The sequence below is a fragment of the Pan troglodytes genome, chromosome 2 (assembly GCF_028858775.2).
Source record: "Pan troglodytes isolate AG18354 chromosome 2, NHGRI_mPanTro3-v2.0_pri, whole genome shotgun sequence".
NCBI lineage: Eukaryota > Metazoa > Chordata > Mammalia > Primates > Hominidae > Pan > Pan troglodytes.
This window is the reverse complement of record NC_086015.1, coordinates 133,716,705-133,741,753: the sequence shown is the minus strand read 5'-3', so window position 1 is coordinate 133,741,753 and position 25,049 is coordinate 133,716,705. Positions and strand designations below refer to the sequence as shown.

At 36.6% G+C, this 25,049-nt stretch overlaps 1 protein-coding gene across 1 annotated transcript in view; it reads right to left on the bottom strand.

Annotated features, from left to right (window-relative positions):
• COL6A5 (collagen type VI alpha 5 chain) overlaps positions 1–25,049 on the bottom strand; it is a 137,688-nt gene that overhangs the window by 4,331 nt on the left and 108,308 nt on the right. Inside the window, exons 37-40 of the mRNA XM_009446456.5 lie at positions 24,617–24,828; positions 11,023–11,709; positions 9,536–9,632; positions 8,578–8,822 (exon numbers count right to left, since the gene is read on the bottom strand). Of these exons, the coding sequence (XP_009444731.3) occupies positions 8,578–8,822; positions 9,536–9,632; positions 11,023–11,709; positions 24,617–24,828 (1,241 nt within the window). The remainder of the gene's footprint in view (positions 1–8,577; positions 8,823–9,535; positions 9,633–11,022; positions 11,710–24,616; positions 24,829–25,049) is intronic.

Below are 25,049 nucleotides of genomic sequence, written 5' to 3'. Positions count from 1 at the left end.
TAGTTTATAGTGTTCATTTCTCTCCTTAAATTTGTATTTCCCTTCCACTTTCCCCATAGAATTTCATTCTAACTCTAATACATTTATATGCTTTAAAATATTTCATTTGCCTAATCATAATTCTCTGCAAAAATATATATATTTAAGTGTATGTTCTTATTTTCTATGACGATAAGCTTCTACACATTAACACTTTTTAAAGATGAATTATCATTAGAATTTATCAAAACAACATATATATTTAAATTTTGGTAATTCTATTAAGACAAAAACTAAACATTTTTGTTCAAAATACATTTATTAGTAAAATGGATAGTTTTTCCCTGTTATTTTTACATATTACTGTTTTTGCTAGAGTAAGGCAAGATTTAATATCAGAATTGATAGAATTATTAATATCTATTGTTATATATTTAAGCACTGATAAATATTATTTACATTGATGGATCTTGAAGGAGTTTTATCAGAGCAATGTCAAACAATTATTTGACTTTTTTCTGAATCATATCCCGAAAATCACCCAGTAATCTTTCAAAAAGTTTTACAAAAGAGTCAGTTATCCAGTCATTTAGACGACATTTTCTAATTTCTGGGAAATATTGTTTAAAAAGTGCTTTACCAAATTTATCAAATGGCTATTAATTATACCTGTTACTCTTTTACTGAGAGGCACTGTATTTATCTCGAAAAACTAAAATGTTTGGAAAAGTTAAATTTTGCTAAATTAAGCACACTTGATACTTACATTATTAGTATATTTTTTGATAAAATATTTTAATCATCTTTTCTATATGTTTTTACTTCAGAATTTTGAAGCTTCAATTTAGTTCATTCACTTTATGGGAAATGTTCCCCATGTAGCCTAATTGGAAGAACTGGTCTTTATTGTAAAAGCCAATCCACACATGCTCTGCCTTTGAAAGAGTCTAATCTCATCTCTCAGTTGAAATAATTATGGTATTGGAGGTTCCTGTGATGATATCTTACTATGATTCTATTCCAAGATAGGTTGATAGCTCTTGCCATAGTGGGTTTTTGTTTGTTTTCTGTTTTGTGGTTTTTGTTTGTTTGTTGTTGTTTGTTTTTGTTTTGCCTGATAAAAGAATGCTTGCTCTCTGTTTTAGTCCATTTAGGCTGCTATAACAAACTACCATAAACTGGGTGGCTTATAAACAACAGCAATCTATTTCTCTCAGTTCTGGAGGCTGGGAAGCTTATGATCAATGCACTGGCCCATTCAGCATCTAGTGAGGGACCTGCTTTCTGGTTCAAATGTGGTGCCTTTTCACTAAATTCTCACATGGTGGAAGGGAAGAGGAGTCCCCTTGTGTCCTTTATTATAAGGACACTGATCCCATTCATAAGGGATCCACCCCCACGACTTAATCACAAATATCCTACCTCCTAATACCATGATCTTGGGGGTTAGGACATCAGCATACTAACTTTGGGGGAACACAAACATTCAGGCCATAGCATTATTCATCAATATATCTCCAATACACTCTCTGTTTGTTCTCATGGAAATCCCAGTCAGGAGATACATACCCTTTCACAATAGTTGGGAAATGGGAGGGGCCAGATTACAAAATGAAATTTATCATCATTGCTATCACCCTCACTCCATGATACACCTGAATTCAAAACATTCTAACATGAGTTCAAATACCCCATTTCTAGCAACACCCTTCTTCCTTAACAGATGTACAGGATCGAAAAGATTTGAAGCCTTACTTGGGTTTATGGTGCTTTGATTAAAGAAGGACTACAGATAGAATATTTTTAAATGACTCCTGGTTTGACAATCCCCACTGCACCCCACCCCACATACCTCCCTAGAGGGGTTTTACATCTGGGGCAAAGCACCACAGTTAGATTCAGAATGGCTGAGAGATGTGCCATTTTGTGTGTGTGAACTGGGGGATGTTTTTAAAAGGGGATGCAGAAAAGGATGCCCTTCTGTGATTCCTTAGACACACATACATTCTCAGGTAGATGGAGCCTTTTAAGACTAGCTTTTGAAATCCGTGCATTGGAAAATCTTTGTGTGTCACCCAGTATGTATACCCCAGTATAAAAAACACTGGCCTCATCCAAGCTTTTCATTACACTGAGAAGAAAGTTTAGGACCAGAGCAATCAGGTGACTTCTTAAGATCATAAAGCCAGTTAGCCACAGAACTAAAACTGGCACTGGGGTGTTCTTTTCACCGTAACCACTAGCTCTGATATCATTTGTTATCATCACTGTCATCATCAACATGATCACGATTTTAAATAGCAGCTAACATTTATGAAGCTTTTACTCTATGCTAAGAGCTGTTTGAAGCACTTCATACTCATTTACTGCTTACATTAGCCAATGTCATAGGTTATATTATTATCCCCATTTTGCAGATGAGGAAATGGAAGCTCAGAGAGGCAATGTGACATGCCCAAGATCACATGACCAGTAATTGCAGAAATAGGATTCAAATTTACAGCTGGCTCCAGGATTAACTCTTTCAACTCTTGTTTCCTGAAGTGTTTTCTACAAAATACTAGCCCTATAAAATGCTGTTAAAAGATTCTGTGGCCAAATTGGTTTGATTATAGCTGTTTTCTCAGAATATTAATAGAATTTAATATTCCATTAAAGACAATAAAAAGTCCTGCAGAAAAACCCATATCTACTTATCAGTGATTTCTAGAGAAATGATTTTTTCCCAAATACTTATTAATATCCAATGAAAGGACCCCTATTAAAGAAGTCTGATTTAGACTTGATATTTATAATACTAGGTCAGTGGTTCTCAACCTCTGGAGGCTCCACCTCCAGAATTTCTGATTCGGTAGGTCTGGGGTACAATCCAAGAATCTGCATTTCTAGTGAGTTCCCAGACGATGCTGATGTGGCTGGTCCAGGGATCATACTTTGAGAAACACTACACTTGATATTGGAAAAATAAATAAGAAACAAGCCTTGGGTGTGACATAAAGAAAAAAAGATACAGTTCCACTTAAAAATATCTACATTAAATTCTTGAAAATGTACTTTATAATGAGCAAACAGAAAATCTGTCCTTTTAGTAGAAATATATAATGAAAATTTCAAACAAATGGACAGGTGAAAAGAAAAGTTCAATCTCTTTAGGAAAACAAAACATGAACAAAACAACATAAAGTGATAATTTGATATAATGGATTTATATTTTTAATTGTCAAATAGATGATCAAACTTAGATAATTCAAATAGGGATAATACTAGTTGATTATATTCCAGGCATAGTGTGTACTTTGAGATTTATATGCATCATCTTCAACTTTTCAACAACTCAGAGATAGATTGTATTATTTCTGTTTCATGGCCTAACTTTAAGGTAAACTTATGTTCTATAAACATAGAGTATGAATCACTATGACGAAAGTATTGGATTAATTACTGAATTCTTAGGTAAGATGCTTCAGATGTCTGTAGCTTCCATTTCCTTATCTGCAAAAAGACAAAGTACAACTCAGTGATTCTCAGTCATTAAGCTTTCATGAGTGCAAGAAAAAGTCAAGCTGATATTTTCTGAAGAGACTCAGATTGGCTTCAGGGAGCAGGGCTGGCCAAATATAACAACCCAAGCTGTTGGCTAGAGATCTGTGAGAAAAAGAATTAAAGACATCATTTATTTCTAGATGTATATAATATCATTACAACAGAAAAATGCAGAAAACTTTTGGAGAAAATAATGAAGAATAATAACAAACAACAAAGACGCACACTTGATGATAATCCTTTTGATTCTACCAACCTTATTATTTTCAGCAGCAAATCACCTTGAGATATCTAAAGCTGTCTAACAGGAATGATTCAACCAGGATTTATAGCAGTGTTTTGCAAACTTGAATGCACATTGAAATCACCTGAGAGCTTCAAAAAACAAAACAAAACAAAAGAACTGATGCCTGTGTCTTACCTCTAGAGAATGTGACTTAATTGATATGGGGTGTGGGCTAGACTTTGGACTTTTCAAAAAAATAACTAGGTGATTCTAATGTATAGACAAGTTTGGGAATCACCAATTTACAGGGTTCTTTCCTGTGAGTAATTTTTAATTATATCCCCTGCTATAAACTGAAATGTGTCTCTTGCCCACAAATTTATACAGTGAAGCCCTAACCCCATGTGACTGTATTGAAGATAGGGCCCTTAAGGAGGCATTTCAGGTTAAATGAGGTCATAAGGGTGAAGCCCTGATTTTACGGAACCGTTACTCTTATAAAAAGAGAAAGAGACACCAAGATCCTCTTTCTATCATGTGAGGACAAGGAGAGGAGGCAGCTATTTGCAAGCCAGGAAGAGAGCCCTCAGCAAGAACCTTATAGGCTGGCACCTTGCTTGGGCTTCCAGCCTCCACAACTATGAGAAAATAAATCAATGTTATTTAAGCCACCCAGTCTATGGTCTTTGTTATGGCAGTCCAAGCAAACTAATATACCTCCTCTTCAACCAACCCTCTCTGTTTCTGATCTACCCTTTATTCCTTCCTCCAGATGTTGGTAAAGCATACTGAATCAGAAGTTACCAAAACAGAGTCACTGGCAAGGCACTAAACCTCTTTGAACCTCAGTTTCTCCATCTGTGTACTAGGGATATTAATTCCTGTCTCCCACACAAGGGTTTTAAAGGGAATCCAATGAGATAATGGGTATGAAATTACCTCACAGACAGTACAGCTATTCACATGAGCAAGCTGTGTCTGGTGCTCACCACTTTCTCTTACTCAGCCTTCCTCCCTTTCAATCACCCATTTGATTTCTCATTTGTGTCCCTTCCTTAATTTCACCTGCCCAGTATGTCTTCTGCCCACTGGGTCACCAGTCATTTGACCTCACTCCAACTCCCTGGCTGTCACATATTTCTCCTTTAGAACAGGTCTGCTGGTGACAAGTTCTCTTTAATTTTCCTTCATCTGAGAATGCCTTTATTTTGTCTTTATTCCAGAGGGAGAGGGATATCTTTATTGGATATAAAATTCTGTGTCCATAGGTCTTTTCTTTCAGCACATTAAAGAGAAAAAAAAGAAGTTGTTCCACTGTCTTCTAGCCTTCATGGTTTCTGATGAGAAATCTACAGTCATTTGAGTTGTTCCCTTATTTTGTCTCATAGTTTCTTAGCTGCTTCAATATTTTTTTTCTTTATCCTTGGTTTTCAGCAGTTTGATTATGATGTGTCTGAATTTTTTTTTTGCTTTTAAAATCTGTAAATTTATATCTTTTACCAATTTGGGGGGATTTTTGGTCATTATTTCCTAAAATTTTTTTTCTGCATGAATCTTTCTACTTCCCTTATGGAATTCTAGTGAAACAAATGTTAGACCCTCTGATACTCAACAAGTCTCCAAGGTTCTGTTCGCCTTTTTCGCAATCTTTTCTCTCTTCAGTTTGTATAATTGCATAATCTTTCTTCAAGTTCATTGACTCTTTTTCTTTTCTTTTCCTTTTTTTTTTTTTTTTTTTTTTTTTTTTTGGAGACATGGTCTTGCTCTGTTGCCCAGACTGGGGTGCAGCAGCATGATCATAGCTCACTACAGCCTTGACCTTTGGGGCTCAAGCAATTATTCCACCTCAGTCACCTGAGTACCTGGGACTATGTACAAGTGAATGACACCACATCCGACTAATTTGTTGTTGTTGAGATGGGGTCTCACCATGTTGCTCAGGCTGGTCTCAAAATCCTGGGCTCAAGTGATCTGCCCACCTCAGCTTCCCAAAGTGCCAGAATTACAGGTGTGAGCCACTGCACTCAGCCACTCACTGACTCTTTCTTCTCTCATCATCACTCTGCTATTAAGCTCATCCAGTGAATGTTTTAAAATTTTAGATATTGTATTTTTTACTTCTAAAATTTCCTTTGGGTTCTTTTTTGTGATTTCTATTTCTCTGCTTGAAAATGTCTATCTTTCCATTCATTTCAAGTTATTTACCTTTACCTATAGAGCATACTTATAATAGCTACTTTAATGTCTTTGATCATTGCAACATTAGAGTCACCTTGAGGTTGGCATGTTGGTTGTCTTTTTCTTTGAGAATTGTTCACATCTCCTGGTTCTCTGTATGTTCCATAATTTTGGATTGTATCCTGAACATTTTGAATATTATGTTGTTTAGACTCTAAGTCCTGTTATGATTCTCTGTAGAATATTTTTGTTTTAGCAGGCAATCATCTCAGGTTCAGCATGCAAGTGCTGTCTGATTGTCTGTGAGTAGCAGTCACAGTTTAGTTTCTAGGGCCTTTGCTATCCTTTTTACGGTCTTTCTCATACATGTACAGTTTAGGGAAGGGTCTGAGACTTATATAGGTCCCCTAATTACAAGTAGAGTATTCCTTTGTTCAGCTCTCTTCTCCCTAAGGTTACCCACACATGCTGGCCCACAAGGTCTTCTTTTCCAGTTTCTCTGGCCATAAATGTGACAGACTGCCACAGTTACTACTTGAGACTGTCACTATGGCAGTTACTGCTGTTACTACTTGAGATGTCATTACAAGTTACTACTGTTACTGCTTGAGACCATCATTGTGGGACCGAAGGAAGGGACAAACACAGAAATGAAAACTTAAGACAAAAGAAACCTTTAAAGGAAGGGGAACCAGGGAAGAAGAAGAGAGCTCCCTGCTTCTAGTGAGCAAAGGCAGCCCCTGAGCTTCCACCACCCTTCATATTTATTGAGTAGCAAGAGCAGGGAGGAGGAGGTAAGGATTGGTCAGCTGCTTAATTGATCACAGGTTCATATTATTACTAACAGGCTTCAGATGTACCTAATCACAAGAAACACTTGCTTTTGGGGCATGACTGCCCTCAGCATTCCTTCTGGGTGGCATACGCAGTTTGTCAGTTTGCCAACATTCTTCATTTATGAGAACAGTTTGCTCTGTACTCATATAGCCTCCAGTGGTATACTGAGTTAATCACGACCCTGACTCTTTTGGCCTTCAACAAGAAAGAAAGGGTTTCTCTTTAATTTTAAGTGTCTAGCTTTCCACTTAGCTGCCAACTGATGCCTGCCTTCAAAGCAAACCCATGACAGAAAAAGGGGAAAAAAGCAGGATTTCTTTAATGCACAGGGCCTCTTTTCCTAGTTCTTCTGGCCAAAAATATGGGGTTTCTAATGAGGTTTAGACATCTACTTCACTGCCACACAGTTCCTGTACTTAGGCTTGCCCTCGGCATAAAGTCACAAAAGAAAAGAGAAAGGAAAATGGGAAACTCATGGCCCTTCACAATATACGTGCTTTTGCTTACTTTTCATAGCCCTCAGGTAGTTGCTTTTTGTATTTCATCCAGAATTTTCAGTTGTAATCAGTGGAAAAGATAAGTGACATGGGCCTATTCCATTTTGAAACAAAAATGAACTTATTCCATTTTGATGAGAACCAGATATTTCAATATACTTATATTTAATTTGTATTTTATTATATCTATCTTCTCTCTCTCTTTTTGTCTGTATTTTTCCTATTTTTCCTATATTCACTTCTCTTATTTTCCATCATTTTGCTGATTTTGTTCTCTCTACAAATAGATATATCTACAATTATACCCATATCTAAAACTATATATATGTTTATGTATGTGTGTATATATATCTATAGCTTTAACTATATCTATATTTATAAATGTGTTTATATATATATATATGTGTGTATGTATACACACACATATATAAACTTTTTTGAAGTATACATATATGCCCCTATATGGGATTTTATTATATAAATGTCCCAAAATTTATTTTTTAATTCTGCTGTTGAGCATTTTTGTTCCCACTTTGGGGCAACACAAATAGTGCTTTTATAAACATTTTAGTACATGATTTTTGGTTAATATATATATTCCTATTGCATATATACAATGAAGTGAAATTACTGGGTCATTGGATATACATATTTTCAGCTTTAGTAGATACCAAGGAATATTTATTTTAAAATCATTTCCCACATGACTCTGGGACACAGCAAGGACTGTGAATCACTGCCCTAGAGCCAATAGCTTCCGGCTGTCCATCTCCTGTTTTGCTTTTAGCTGTAGGTCCATTTCCCACCCAGCCTATGGAGCTGCCCACAGTCTCCACACAGATCTCAGAACCATGGTGGCCTTGTCCTCTCCAGGTCTCACTGAGGCTGAGGCTCAGCTAAGGGCCTACATCTCAAACCAAGAAAACCCTAGTTGTTAAGGGAGAGAGCAGATCTCGAGTATTAAAACTCTAGAGGCTCCTTGCACAGTTCCCCTTCACCCCGATTTTGCACAAGGATGCAGGACTGCTCCTGCTTACTTGGGACCTGCTCTCCTTGTTCTTGCCCCTCCAACTTCCCCATTCCCTGACTCCACACCAAGGATTTATACCTGCTTGTAATTCTGAATATGTCAACAAAGACTATTTTTTGCCTTTCTGAAGTTTTATCTCCCTTGGATCCTTAGACGATAAGCCCCTCTTTTATCCTCATCCTGTCATCTCTACCTCTCCCAGTGAATTCTAACTGCTCATCTTCCACCAGGGGAAAATCCAAACAAAGGTACTTGAGGGTCTTCAGCTCTATGGTACTCACGATTACCTTCTTTTTCTTGCTGTTTATCAACCACTAGAGCTGAAATTTCTTCTAAATGTGCTTTTTCCTTGTCTTTCATTGCCAGTTTCTCAGTTGAAAAGAGCAGGTATAACTTCTGCATCAAATCAGTAGCTGTCTCAGAACCATTACTATGATTGTTCCCTAATACAAGGAGATGTTGTGCCTGGGAATCAAATTCATCAAACAGATCACCATTTTCTGTCTTTATTTCATATATCCCAGGAAGAAGTCTGAGGTAATAGAGAAGAGAGATAAAAAATTAGTTAGCCAAGTCCCCTGAAAGATTAAATGTGAATACCACCAGATAATATAAGATGAATCCATTTTATGTATGTGATTGGAATAGTCCAAGTTCAGTTCATGAATGAAATTTGACTTGTGCAATTTTCTAATATTCTGAAGGAAACTTAGACATTTGTCTCCGCAGTTTAGAATTCCAAACCAGTATAATTTCTATCATTAAATTTTTATGAGTACTTAGGGTTGTACTTTGTAAAATCAAACTTGAAAGAATCCTTCCTGCCAATCTTCATATGTGTTTTGCTTTCTAAATGGCCAAATATTTTGTTTTGTTTTTTATGTTTTTATTCTGCTCTAAAATTGTTACATGGAATCTTTGATATAAGTTTTCTGTTTTGGCAGTACCCAATATTGGAGTTATGTTATCTACTTACTGAGAAGGTACTAATAGGAGGCTATTTTTGGTAAAAGAAACAGAAATGGAAGCATAGTTCTTTCAAATATAAGTCCTGTTCTATCTGCGATTAATTTCAGACCTATGCTATCATCACAAATGAGTAGCATTTAAAACGCACACACACACACACACACACACGCAAACACACACTTGGATCTTGAAAACTAAAATGCTATTCATTTCACAGTTTTCTTAAGAACTGTTTCCAGTTGTGGTATTACCCAAACTTGGAATTTCTCAACTCACAATACAGTGTTTTCTGTGCCACCGTTCTCTGGGTTGGGAGAGGTCATGTTAACACATGTGGCTTTCATATCTTCGGTGGGATATTTGTTGATGGCACCTGGAGAGAGAGTGGGCTGGTTAGTCTAAATTTTACCCACCTACGTTATTATCTCACCCAAAGTCAGATCATGTTTTCACGTGGTTGGCAGTGTTTTCAAGAACAACTTTTATAACGGACTTCGCAAAATAGGCACACTCTGACATGGAAATTCTTTGTTCTTGGCAAAGTCAAGAAGATACAGCCAGTCATTGAATAAATAATTCCAATGCTCTATCACAAATTTGTGATATAATTTAAGGACATCTCTAAATTCTTTCTATCATTTGTTTCTCTCCCTATAAAAGGAGGATCTTTCTAGGAGACTATTTTTTTTAAAAATTTTATATTTTATTATTTTTTTAAATTATACTTTAAGTTCTGGGAGAAGACTCTATTAGCTATTGAAATTGTCTGCCCTATTTATCTTCGGGTTGGGAGAAGGCACATTTTTACTTGCTACTAAACATAACTGCTAAATTCCAAGATTCCTGTGAACTATGTAAGCCCTGGGGCTTTATGCATGCCAGAAAACCTGCAACCTTGTGATTCTCTAGTAAGCTTACAGGAGCTGCAGAGACCATTCAATGTAGCCTCTGCCACATTCCTAATTCCCAGCACACGCTAGGACTTGTTTGATCTTACAAGGTTTTGGATGTGCTGCTATATGCATGTCTAAAGTCATAACACATGGGCAGAGGCTGGGGCAGCCACCCTTAAAGCCCCACTGTGTAAAGACACCCTAAAAAATCCCTACCAGCTGTCTGGCATAGAGGCTGTAGAGGAGATTTGTCCCTATGGCTCATAAGAATTCAAGTCAGAACTTAGGTTAATTTATAATGACAAGACAAAATAGAAGTCCTTGGAGTAGGTGGAGGGCAGTGTCAGTGTGATATTATTTATTACAGCATTACACCTTGCTAAGGGTTTAGTAATTAAAGTATGATTTACTAGACAACAGCATAGCCCTGGGGTCAGAATGTGAGGGGTTGAGTCTAGAATTTACTAATTATTACTTGTGAGATTTTAAGCAGTTTATTTAACATTTCTGAATCTCAGTCTTTTCACTTGCAAAATGGGGTTATGAATACTTTCCTCTGAGGACTGCACTGAAGATTAAATGACACAATCAATTTAAAGAACCTGCCACATAGTAAACACTCACAGGTTAGGGCTAAAGGGCACTTTTCATCCATTTGAGGATTTCCTGGCTAAAACTTTGGCAGCACAGCAGCAAGGCTCATGGTCAAAAAATCTGGGAATTTTCTCTGAGATTTTTCACTGCCTCCTACTCACTTATACTCTACCACTCTTAACTGAAGTGAGGATCATTTTACTAAGTCTGCTGATGGACTGTACACAGAAACATTAAATCTATTGCAAAAGCAATCAAAGAGAATTAATGACTTACGTCTGATTAAATGGACAAATGGCTTGACAAACTTGATGATATAGTTCCAATCTGGCTTGTGGGTTCGGCCAAGTTGGACCAAGTGATGATCCAGAGGGTGGCTGGCTAATTCTTCTAATTCTTTGTCATTGTGTTTAGGGCCAAAGGAAAACACAAATATGGAGTAGCCTTGACACTTGGCTCTCAGAGACACATTCCTTAAGACGTCTTTGTCTAAAGAGTTGGTTTCGCCAGCAGATATTACAAAGATAACTTTGTTTTTCCTCAGATTGGGGGTTCCTACAAAGACATTGTCAATTGTCCACTGCAAGGCATGGCCAATAAAAACATCTCCATTGAGCTGTTGAGAGTCTTGGAGATGATGTTTCATTTGGTGTATACTGTTATAAGTAACCAAATCAAATTCCAGGTAGACAGGGCATTCTTCAGTGTTAGGCATATAGCCTGGGGGAGAGTAGCTCAGGACAGCAACCCTGTCTCCTAAGGTGGAGGTCAGTGGAGCGGGGGCGATGTGAAAGTAATCAAGCACTGAGGTTATAAAAGCTTTTACTTCCTTAAACTCATCACTTCCTACTCTTTGGGAAGCATCTATGAGGAAAGCCACATCCATGTAATATTCTTGAAGAGAGACATCTCCAGGTTCATAAGTATGATCTGGTTCTTCTTTTCTGCCATAATTTTCATGTCCTGCAACAGAATAACTCAAGTCATTCTTTTTAATAGAAAGATAAGCTTGGAGCTCCTAGTCATAGATGGCAAATACACAGCATGAGGTTATTACCATGCTGCATTTCCATACTCATGGCAGACATCAATAATCACATTGCTTGTTCCCAGATGCACCCTCCAAATCTGTACCCACATAGCGCATGCAGAGCCATTACCATTTGACATGTATTGTCACATAAGAAAAAACCCATTTGCTATCCTATCTCAGATCTTTGTGAAAGGACTGATTTATCCTCCAGCTATTTTAATATGCAAGATGAGAAACACTCATTTTTAATGTACTCCACATGGCTAAAAAATTTGAAGTACACATGTGCATGAAATTTAATTATATGTAATAACCTCATGAGAAAGTATAGATATTAAAGTTACATTTATTGGTAGCAAAAGCACAAAAAGCTTTATATATGTGTTCAAAGTATGCACCATAGAGCAATGTCATGAGAGCAAGTATAAACAAGTGCTGATTTTGGAATCTAAATGCTGTGTGAGATATGACATACTCTAAGAACCTGGTACTCAAAGTGCCTGCAAACAGTTCATCAGCCCATTTTAAGGTAAGCAGTTTGCACCATGATGTAAGTCAACTAAATTACTAAGCACACTGATTAGTTCAGCTGACATTTATTTATTTATTTATTTCCATAGCAAGACTTTCTCCTTGAAGAAAACATTGCCTTGATTTACACTCCGAGCCAAGCTTCTTATCTTGCTGCAGATGAGCACTTCAAGTAGCTCTGCTCTAAGTCTAAGGGATCATGAAGCCTGTCTACAATCATATGAATGATGGCTGATTGGTGAGGCGTCAACAGGAAATGCCAGTTCGGAAAGACAGGAAGTAGATGGCCAATGTTCTTTGCTTCTATGAAAGAAGTGAATTTGTGAACCTAATCAAGCAAAAAGTAGATTTTTAACTGCCAGAAATTTATTGATCTCCATTTCTACTCAACCCTTTATTAGATACTTTTACATTAATTCTCACAACAACAAATGAGTCAACCTGTATTAATGCTGTAAGCCTAATATAGAAATAAAATGCCAGAAAAATACCCCACCACCATGGGTGAAGTTATTAACAGTGAAATGCTATATTAGATAATTTTTGATGGTTAAATGAGCCCTGCCTTCCAGTATAAATTCCATATTATCTCATTAAAAATCTATTGTTGGATTTAACTTGCTAACATTTTCTTTGGAATTTTGCATCTGTGTTCACATCCTTGTGAATGATGTTCTGTAGTTGGTCGGTAGTTTCCCTTTCATGTAATGTCTTTGTCTAGTTTTGGTATCAGGGTAATCTGGCCTCAAAAAATGAGTTGGGAACATTCCAAATCTACTCTTCTAGCTATTTTGAAATATGCAATAAATTATTGTTAACTGGTGTTAACTTTAAAATATATAATAAATTATTATTAACCATGAGAACACTAGATCTTATTCCTTCTAATAAGTATTTTGTGCCCATTAACCAGCTCTTCTTTATTCCCCCCTCCCTATTAGACTTCCTAGCTTCTGTTAACCACCATGTTATTCGCAGATATCCCAATTATCCAGATTTGATCATTACACATTGAATGCTTCTATCAAAATATCACATGTACCCCCAAAATACATACAACTATTATGTATTCATAAAAATTAAAAATAATAAAATGAAGTAAGTCAGTTGTGAAATATTCCCTTTTCTCTTATGTTCTGGAAGAGTTTTTGTAGAATTGGTATTATTTCTTCCTTAAATTTTTAGTTGAATTCACCAGTGAAATCATCCATACCTGGAGTTTTCTTTATGGGAAGATTTGAACTACAAATTCAATCTCATTAATAGGTATAAGGCAACTTAGGTTATTTCTTCTTGAGTAAGCTTTGGTAGTTTATACATTGCAAGAAATTTGTGTATTTTACCTAAGCTGATTTATATGCAAAAGATTGTTCATAATATTCCCTGGTTATCCTTTTAATATCCTTGGAATACATCTCCCCTCTCATTTCTGATATTGGAAAGTTGTATCTTCTCTTTCTTCCTGGTGAGTTTGATTATAGATTTATCAATTTTATTGATCTTCTCAAAGAAACAACTTTTGGGTTTATTGACTTCATTGTTTTTCTTTTTTCAATTTCACTGAATTCCACTTTATTTTCATTATTTTCTTTCTTCCACTTACCTTGGGTTTATCTAGTTCTTCCTTCTCTGATTTCTTAAGGTAGAAGTTGTGATCATTGATTTGAAACATTTCTTCTTTGTCAATATAGGCATTTAATGCTATTTATTTTCCCGTAAGTACTGCTTAAGTGGAACCTCAAATTCTGGCACATTGATTTTATTTTCTTTTATTTCAAAATATTATACTTTCTAATGTCCCTTTTTATTTATTCTTTGACCATGGACTATTTAAAACTGCTTTATTTAGTTTCCAAATACTTAGGGAGTTTTCAAAGATCTTTCTGCTATTGATTTCTAATTTAATTGTTTCAGTCAGAGAACACATTTGCTATCACTTGAATCTTTTAAAATGTTGAGCATTGTTTTATGGTCCACAATATGGTCTATCTTGGTAAATGTTTCATGTGCACTTGAAAAGATTATATATTCTACTGTTGGTGGAGTGTTCTACAAATGTCAGTTAGGTCAAATTAGTTGATAGTGTTGTTCAAGCCTACTATATTCCTGCTGATTTTTAATCAATGATTGGGAGAAGATCCCGAAACTAACTAATACTCTTTTCATTTTTTATATCTTTTTTTCTTTGTATTTCATTTTGGAGAATTTCTATTGCTATGTTTTCAAGTTTGCCAATCTTTTTGTTTTGCCAAATCTAATCTGCCATTATCCCATTCAGTGCATTGTTCCTCTTAGACACAATGGTTTTCAACCCTGCAAATTCTATTGGAATCTTCTTTTTATATCTTTCATGTTTCCACTTAACTTTTTAACATATTGAATACCGTTACAATGACTGGTTTGATATCTTTGCTAATTCTAACATCTGTGTCCGTTGTGGTTTGGTTTTAAGTGATTATACTCTTCATTATGTTTTGTGCTTTTCTGCTTCTTATGCCAGACATTGTGAAATTTTCCTTGTTAGGTGTGAAATACTTTTGTATTCTTGTAAATATCCATGTGCTTAGTTCTGGAAGGCAGTTAAGTTGCATGGAAAGAGTCTGATCCTTTTGGATCTTGCTATTATGATTTGCTAGATGAGTCTAAAGCAGTGGTTAATTCAGGGCTAACTATTTCCTATTACTGAGCCAAGACCTTCCTAAGTTTTCTCCCTATTACTATGTGAATTATGTTCTTTTCCAGGCTTGCTGGTGCGAAAAAAAAAACATGATTCCTAGCCCTGTTGAGCAAATGGCACTATTTTAAGAGGGTTCTTTCCCTGGTCTCAGGTAATTCCTTCACATGCATGTGCTGTCAATACTTTCCTGAATAACCCAGCGAGACCCTCTGCAGACCTCTGGGGTTTACTCTCTGTGCAGTTATCCCTCTCTGGTATCCCACCCTGTCAGCTCTCACTGCCTTGGTCTCCCTGTTCTCTCAGCTCTGACTCCTCAGCTCCAGGAGCTCACTGGGCTCCTCCTCAATGCCCTCTTCTTGTACCATGTCCTGAAAACACTCAAGGCTATAAGCTGGAGCACTTGTAGCGTTCATCTCATTTGTTTTCCTTCTCTAAAGATTACTGTATTTCATTTCCTAATGTCCAGTGTCTTAAAAGTTGTTATTTCAAATGTTTTGTTTGCTTTCTTTTGTTTATTACAGTTGTGAGGTAAATCCAACTTCTTTACTCCATCTTGGGCAGTTCTAAAAGATGACAACTGACCATCTTGTTTGCGATGCTTCTTTTCCTTCTTGCAAAGGACTAAGAACGGGTCATATATACACCACATTCTTCTTTTATCAATACATACATTTATAGTAATTGACCAGGATTTTGCATCACACAAGCATGTTTGAAATTTATGGGCCTCCTATTCTCCACCAGGAACCCAGTGGCAAACTCTTAGAATTCCTGGTCAAGATTGAGGTCCCTGATTAAACAACAAAACATGAAACTAGAAGTGCAGACCACAGCATATATTTTGTATTCTTTGCACATCACCACCAAAAACACTTCTAGAGTTCTCAGCCATAGTGTGTTAGGAATTGTGAAGATTAATTAAATGAACATTTCTAACTTTTTGGAGTTTGTGATCCTTTTTGGAGTTTTGAAGTTGACTAACCATTACCTGAGATGTTACCGTGATCTCTGTTTTTCAACTACAGTATTTCAATTTCTTTAAAAAGGCCAACCAACACACTTTGTTAAACATAAAGAAAAGCATTGCTGGGTGTGGTGGCTCATGCCTGTAATCTCAACACTTTAAGAGGCAGAGGTGGGAGGATCGCTTGAGGCCAGGGGTTCAAAATAAGCCTGGGCAACATACTGGACTAATCTCTGCAGAAAATTTAAAAAATTAGCTGGGTGTAGTGGTGTGTGCCTCTAGTCTCAGCTACTCTTGAGAGGCTTATGCAGCAGGATCGCTTGAACCCAGGAGTTTCAGTCTGCACTGAGCTGTGATCACACCACTGCATTCCAGCCTGGGCAACAGAGCAAAATCCTATCTCTAAAAAGAATGAAAAAGAAAAAGAATTTCATAAATGTTCTAGTAGAAGCAAAAGAATTAACTTACCATGTCAGTGAAATATTGTTTTCTGCAAGCCCATATCAGAAATATTACTGTTTTTCCAGTTTTCTCTTTATAAATAAGCAAAATCTCAATCCTTTTCTAAAATACCCCTCAGAACTATTTTCTAAAGAGGTATATTTCATCTACAAAATGTCTAAAAATAGGTCACCTCCCAACTTACAGGACTAGCATGAGAATCACAGAAGCTAAATGTGGATGATGTACCTCGAAAACTCTAAAATTTAGTCAAAGGTGTGATTATTCTACTTGGAGTCTAAATTCATCTTACTTAGGGACACAAGGTCTTCAAAAATATTTTCTTTCAAGATAATCTGGCAGAAGTGTGGATAAAATAAATCCATAGCTCACAATGGCGCTGTGTATTTTCTGGAAATGTCAACCCAGCCAAATTCTCATCTTCAACCCTGTGAAAGAATTTCCTTAGAATGGCAGAGGAAGCGGAGCTGGCTTGCTTTCCTATGGGCAAGATTTGGAAGGAATTAGGGATTCAGCAGAATTTCCAGGGAAGCACCCCCGGAGAGTAGCCTGACTTTGGCCAATGACTTAAGCCACAACACCAAATGTGCTCCAGTAACATTAGGGAGAAGCGGGGGTGGAAAGGAAACTTAGAGAAGGGAGACTCTGAAGGACTTGGGCCATCTGGACTGGGATTAGATATGCTGTCAGGCTGCTATGCTGCCTTTCATGGCATTTGTGGGAAATCTCAAGATATGCATGAGTTATCCAGCGGCCTGCTTTGAAATTTGTTCAGGGGCCAAAATTAACCATGTGTTCTTCATAGGCAAGCCACATGTACAATTGAGGCTACTTGATGTGTGAGGTTCTGTCCAGATGAACTGTAGCTAATATTTTTCAAGTTGACATTTTTTACAATGACTTCCCATGAGATTAGCAGTACTTTCTTTTGGCTTTTCTACTTTCTTAGTATTTAATCAAACACTCAGTTTGCTTCGGGTCTTGTGCTCAGCTCTACGCTTGTCTTCTTTCATTTAATCTTCCTTGAAGCACTATGAGGGCAGAATAATCATCATTTCCATTTTACAGATGAGCAAACCAGTGCTTGGAAAGGGTGAATGAGTTGGCTAAGAAAGGATGGCTGATAAGTGGTAGAGGCAGGATTTGAACCCAGCTTTGTCTAGCTCCTTCAGAAGAACTGGTCATTAGAGATGAGATTCTAGCAGAAACATGAAAGGACCCATCAACCAGCTCACTTAAGGCCCTGGGACCTGGTGTGAAAAATGTGCTTCTCAGCCAATGGCTGTTCCTTCTGATTGAAGCCACCAGAGAACATTTTCTTCCAAAAGTAAGCAACTATATACGAACTAAATGCAATTTGTAATTTTTCTCTTCTTAGGCATTGTAGAACAGTGATTATCAGCAGAATATTCAGAGTTTCATTCCTGCCTCTGTCATCTGTTAACTTTGTGACCTTGAGTTTTCTCCATGCCTCAGTTTCATTATCTTAAATATATGTAATAATATACTACAATCTTACAAGGTTTTTGAGAAAATTAAAGTTTGCACCACGCTGTGCATATCCTAATTACTCCACAAATATAATTTTTAGAAAGAAACAAAGAAAAGTCTCAGGCATCTGAAAATCCTTCCCATGACAGTATATTATCCAAACCAGGACTTCCACGAAAAAAGCAAAGTCAGCTGGTCTAGCTTACAGACACATGCACAAGTGTACAGATGCTCTCAGAAACGAGAACTCTCATTCTGTTGTGCTGACGCATGCTTAACTTCAAGGAGTAGACAATCATTCATATACCTCTCCACTTATCACTGCCAGCCCAGGCCCATCACCCTTCCTGTCTGGTAAAGTCACTGGTCAAGTTCTACAGGCACGTGTTGGGGCAACAAAGGAGGCAGGCACAAATATGTATGTATCTGATGGATGTCATCGATTTTATGCCTAAGGGAAATATAGACACATTAAAAATTACCTTGTTTTGCTGTTTGAAGTCCTCTTCCCTCATTTACCTGAATAAGTAGGAATGACTGTCTTAAAATAGATTTCATCCTTTTCTCCAAAGACTTAGAATTCATGTCTTTTTGGCCTAGACTTTTCTAGGTGGCATTTAGATGATAAAAATGAGTCTTGTGGGTCATTTCACACTCTGAAACAGTAGTCTGCAGAAAGGGACCAGCACACTGAGAAAAGGCAATGCATGCCTTAGGAGTCATTTACACCCAAATGACCTGGGATATGGCTCGTTGGTTTTAATGGAGTTATTCTGTGCTCCATGCCTCTGGATGAGTTTATAAGAAGGTTTTTTTTTTAAAAAAAAAAAAAGTTAATTTAAATTTAAAAATAGAATTGTGCCACCAAAACTATTTTAAAATAATTCTCCCAAATGATTACATGATTTTACATGATTTAGTTTATATTCAAATTTGGCCATTGGATATATCTCCTCATTTGTAAATGCAGAAATGACCATCACCAGGCAACATGGCATACATTGTTAAAAGTCCATGTTTTTGTGTTGAAGGTCATGTTTTTGGATCCTGCCTCTGCCACTTACAAGCTACATGAATTTGTGTGAGGTTCTTAACCTTTGCATCAGTGTCTTCATTTGTAAAAGGAAATAATGATAGATTTAATTTAATAAAGATTAAATAAAATAATGTCTATGAAGTGCTTATATGGTGGCTGGCCCATGGTTGCCCTCAATAAGCAGTAGCTTCTGTGATTACTATTATTCCTCATTCATTGTTCATCAGTCAAGTGATACAGTGTATGCAATACTTTGAAAGGTGTCCTGCATAGAATAAATATTGATCCCCCCAAAGCATGCCACTTTTTTTTTAACTGAACTCAATACTTCCTGAATTGTAGTAGTCATTTTTATACACACAGAATATACCTGACAGACGAAAAGCTTCTTGAAGACAGAGCTTACGTCTGAGTCTTTTTTTAAATCTCCCTGATTTCCCCAAAAAGTCCACTTCAGGGCTTAATTCAGAACAGGAGCCAAAGACATACTTGTTATATGAAAGAATGTCTGAATAATTAAGGAAAACTCCATGCAAAAATTTAAGAGTCTTTTCATATAGTAAGCCCTCTATGAGGGCTGCCATCATCCAACCAACTTGCCGTCACCACTACCACCACAGCCATCACCACCACCACCACTCTCACTACCACTCCACCATCATATCTTACTTCCATCACCAGTACCACCACCACCACCACTGGCATCATTACTATCACCTCCTCACTATCACCATTATCACTACCACCATCACCACCCCACCTTCATACTTTTATCTCCATCACCACCACCTCCACCACCACCAATATTACCACCACCACCATCCCTACCACCCACCTCAACCACAACCATCAGCAACAGCAAACACCTTCACTACCATCATCTTCACTACTACCATGACCAGCACCAACACTATCATCACCACCGCCTCCATCACCATCACCACCATTGTCACCTACTTAATACTTCAAGTATCCACGTTTTATTCCATTAGAAAGGGTCACATAACATAAAATGTCACCAACACTCTAGAACATTCATTAGTTGCAACAAATGATTGCACAAAACATACAGAAGCAACATCAGTGTACGTCTGAATTCAGATAGTCCACTTATTCTGAACCCTCAGTTTACATTCGTCTTGTTCACATGTGAAACCTTCACAGAAGACAATCAAAACTATAATGACAATATTAATAACAAATTGCCAAGCAAAAGGAAATGTAAACATCTCAGTCTACAGCTTAAAATGAGGTAATGGGAGACTCAGTTTATTCCACAAAGAGCAACACAGTGGTTGAGATTTCTTAATGATTTCATAAAACATGTTATTAAAATCCAGACATTGCTACAATTCTGCTGCTGATTTCTTCCTTGAAAAGTGTACTGATAGGAAAGCAGAACATTCAGCTGATGTTCCTTGGATGACTCAGAAGCCAATACTGCTGCATTTTATTCTAGTGCAGATTTAAATTTAGCCCAAGTAAAAATATGCATTCAAGTTTGATACATGACAGCAAAATTGAGAAGGAATCCAAGTATTCAAAAAAAAGTAAATGGTCAAATACATGCATTCATTCATCAAAAGGAACATTTTGAGAACATTTAAAAAATATATATATAGTAGAATCTTGGACATGTAATAAGGGAACAGCAGACAGGGTGTAGAAGTAGAGAGCCTGTCTAGTGAGTCTGCCAGTTCCATAAACTTGGGGGCATGAGGTTTCTTCTAAAACATTTCCCTTAAAAGTGACTTGATAATTCATTGTTGTGAGGGGCTGTCCTGTGCACTGGAGAATGTTTAGCAATGATCTCTATTCACTAGATGCCAGTAGTGTCCTCCAGTTTTGACAATAAAAAAAATGTCTCCAGACGTTGCAATATGTCCCCTCGGGTGGGGTAGGGTAGAGCTGCTCCCAGGTGAGTTTTTACTAGGTCATCACTAATACCCTTCCAGTTCTATTATCTTACGATTAATTCAAAGCAAAAAATAAATATATTGGCTCTAAAAACAAAACAATTTATAAATCAGAATAAGAGTAAAGTTAGAAAAATTAAAAACAAAACCTGTGTAAAGTCCCTAAAGCATAACTCCAGCTTAGTCTGAAGGCTCAAGTGTTGCTTCTCATTTCTTAATGAGCTCATTGAAAAGAACATCAGTTGAAGTTATCCTAAGGCCTGGGGCTGCTTAAAGCTAGGAGCAGGCCCTAGGCTGAGTTTGGGTTGGTATTTAAAACGCGTTACAAATTATTCTGTTTTTTAATTCTGAAGGTAGATTAGCTGTATCTTAAGTACTGGTTAATACAACATTTAAAAAACATTTCACAAGAAAACATCTGCAAGCATAGTACAGCATCTTTGGCGAAAGTGCTAATTTACCAGTGGGTCAATAGTTGAAATTTAATTAGAATTAAACTACCCATTTTAAAATTACATAATTTCAAAGAACAAAGTGCATTCTATTGGCAAGTAATTAGAAGGGACTGCATGTTGCAAGGGATTTTTATATTGCAGATGTTATGTTCAAAAAGCCTGTTAGTATCTCTCGATAATCTCTACATATTTAGATCTTAAGTGTGTTTTGTCAGATAGATGTTGGATGGATAGATGGATGTTCTTGAATAAGATAAAATTATAATCTACTTCACCTGGAACTCTTTAGCAACACAAATTCTCATTTCTATTCTGTGATTCTAGATACCCAATTGTTTTCAGCTCCATTGAGAGCACAGATTAAATCTGGCACACCAAAATGGTCAAACGTGCAGTGGCCCTTAAACTTCTGCCTACATCAGAATCACCTGAGCTGCTCGTTAAAACCCAGATTGCTGAGTCCTGCTCCCAGAATTTCTGATTCAGTAGTCTGGGACAAGTGCTGAGAATCTGCATGTCTAATGAGTTCCCAGGTGATGCTGATGCTGCTTGTGTAGGAACAACACTTTGAGAACCACTGACATAGTTGATCTCAAGCTTGAGGGCATACAAATATTACCTACAATGGTTATAAAGTTTGTAGCTTTCTCCTCCTCATTCACACTCCTAAATATGAAACAGTAGTTATCAGGAGGGCTTAGGAATCTGTGCTTATAATGAGCTTCCAGATAATTCTGATACAGGTTGTCCTTGGGCTGCTTTAAGTAAAAGGAGGGCCAGGAAAGGTGATAGAATTGAAGATAATTTCAATTCAAACCAGAGCAGATGGGGAGAAGAAGAGAAAGAGGTATAGGTAGGAAGATAGTCAATGATTGTGCTTCTTTTGAAAGAGGGTGATACACAAGTCATTGCCAGCTCACAGGACTCTGGGTACTAAAAATTTCTTACATGGTTAAGATTCCTGACTTTTCCCAGCCTCTCAGTAAGAGCAGAAAGATCAGCCATCAGCCATAAGAATTAGATTATGAATGGGTAACAAACACAGCATATGGAGGTGCTTATGAAACTCATCAACCTTTTATTTGTGCCATACATCTGGAACTTATCAAAGCTCATTTCTGAGTGACTGAATAAAATATCTGAACTACAACTCACTCTACAGGACAGCACACTATACAGAAAACTCTCAGCAGTTTTTGGCAACTGGCTAAAGATGATTGAAAGAAAGAAAAGAGAATAGCACAAAGTTCCTAGAAAACACTTATGATCTGAGACTCACATTTATTTTAAAGGATTAAAAAATACACATTATCCTTCCGTCTGAAATGCTCAGTGTTTCCAGGCTATCCCAACCTGACGTAATCATCCCCAGAACTCTCAGCATACTTCAGCTCACTGTAGGAGAAACTGGGTGGGGTAGGATTTACATTTTTTTCCCTGCTAGAGCTATGAACAATTATTTCTTCAGCCAAATGGGACCTTACACTAACTATACAGATCTTGATTCTCAGAGAGCTGAAAAAAATCAATGAAAAGTATTTCTTTCATACTGAACATCAGTCATTAACAATGACTGATGCAAAGATGCCCTTCTTTGCTTCATTTCTTTCATATCCAGTCATATCTGTCTTTCCTGAAAAGGCTCATGCTTCTAAATGACCAGACTTTGGAATGCTTAGCTCTAACAAAGCTATCACAAATGACAATTTGATACTCTAACCCTCTACCAAAACACCTCTCCTTCTCTTTTTTCCCCTTTTTAAACCAAACCATAATAAATTATTGTGCCTTGAAGGCTACTCTAATTTGCATGTCATTAAAATGAACATGCACAATTAACATCCATTAAAAAGTACAAATCTTCAATTTTCTTCTTCAGGCTATGTCTACATGAAAATAAAAAAAGTTTTAACTAAAAAAACACACATTTGAATGTCTTAATGCCATGGTACTACATGTATCTAGTTTTACTGCATCACTACTTTTTTTGAGCTAAGATGCCTATTTTTCAACTAATGATTGTCTTTTTTATCCTTAATTGTGGCTTCTACAAAGGTAAGTTTAGCTGTTTTAAAGATAAGGTTCGAGTATTTATATTTTAGAAATAATTGTGGGGATGTAAGTGTTAAACCCAAGAAAAAAAAATTTATCCCAGGAAGCTACTAAGAATGAATATTATAGTACAAAACTGGCCCCTTTTTCTCTTATACTTACGTACTCTAACTACCATGTGATACTTTTGGAACAATGCTTAAAATGCTGACATTCTGCCAAACAAGCATTTTAGAAGATTCCAGATGCATAGGTGGAATGGCTGAATAGTCTCTTTGGAATTAAAAATACATATATTTTTAATTTATATGGATATAGAGTAGGTGTATATATTTATGGGGTACATAATATGTTTTGATACAGGCATGCAATGCATAATAATCACATCATGGAGAATGGGGTACCTCATTCTTATCATGGAATGATGAGAATCATCATTTATCTTTTGTATTACACAATTGAATTATACTCTTTTGGTTATTTTTAAATGTTTTTAAAATTATTAACTATAGTTACCCTGTTGTGCTATCAAATAGTAGTTCTTCCTCTTTTTTTCCTTTTTCTCTACCCATTACCCATTCCCACCTCCCCTCACACTTTTTAATGAAAATATAGACATACTCCTTTGTATCTGATTTGTTTGAAATTATTACATTTTTACAAAAGTTATTGCTTTGCCATTAAAATGTATAGAGTAGGCATCAAGGGAGTTTATGTTCTATCATTTCTGGGTACCACAAAAATAAAACATACTTTCTCATATTATCACAAATTCTGGAACACTGGCCAGACCAACTTTAAAAAGTCATTTTAAAGAGAATCGCTTGAACCCGGGTGGCGGAGGTTGCGGTGAGCCAAGACCACGCCATTGCACTCCAGCCTGAACAACAAGAATGAAACTCCATTCCTCCCCCCCAAAAAAATGTCATTTTAATCCCTCCTTTGCTCTGATGTTCACTATACTGCTTCCTTCTACATCATGCTAACCTTCTAAACTGTGGGTGCTAGAGAAATCTTAAGCTTGGTAAGAATATCAGGGACATTTCTGAGAGGTTCTATCAGTGATCTCCCTAGCAGTGCCTGTCACCATTCACTTCTTCAATTTCAATAAAAGTAGAAGTTGTATCTACCATAATGAACTTTTAAAAAAGTTGCTTTAGATACCAGCCTTAATTTATTTGATTTTCTACTAGTGTTAAAAGATGAGGATCCTGGCTATTTAACATTTCCATCATGACTTTTCATTTTCTTACCAGAAGTGAGACTTGCAATTTCTGCAGATTTTTGATCTTTTTCATAATTGATCATTAATTTTTGTGGCTCAAACATTTGGCTTGGAAGGTAAACCAAATAGTCACTTCCATTGTCTTCCATCTTTACAAAAGGTGATTCTCTTCCAGAATTTAATTCTTGGCCAATGAAGCCATTCTCTCCCAAAAAATCCTCTTGTAGCTCAGTAACAAATCTAGAAGAAAAAAAAAAACTTTAGGTGAGTCTAGATAACTTTAGAGAAGGAGGCAAATAAAACATCCTTAACATTTAACATATTTAATTATCTCCTTAAAAAACCAATTGGGTGGTGAAAATATAAATCCATTTCAATCAAATAATTCATTGAGATTCATTATACATATTATTTTTTAAAACTCTGATAAGATTTTCTACTTATTCTGCCTTTTCTCACAA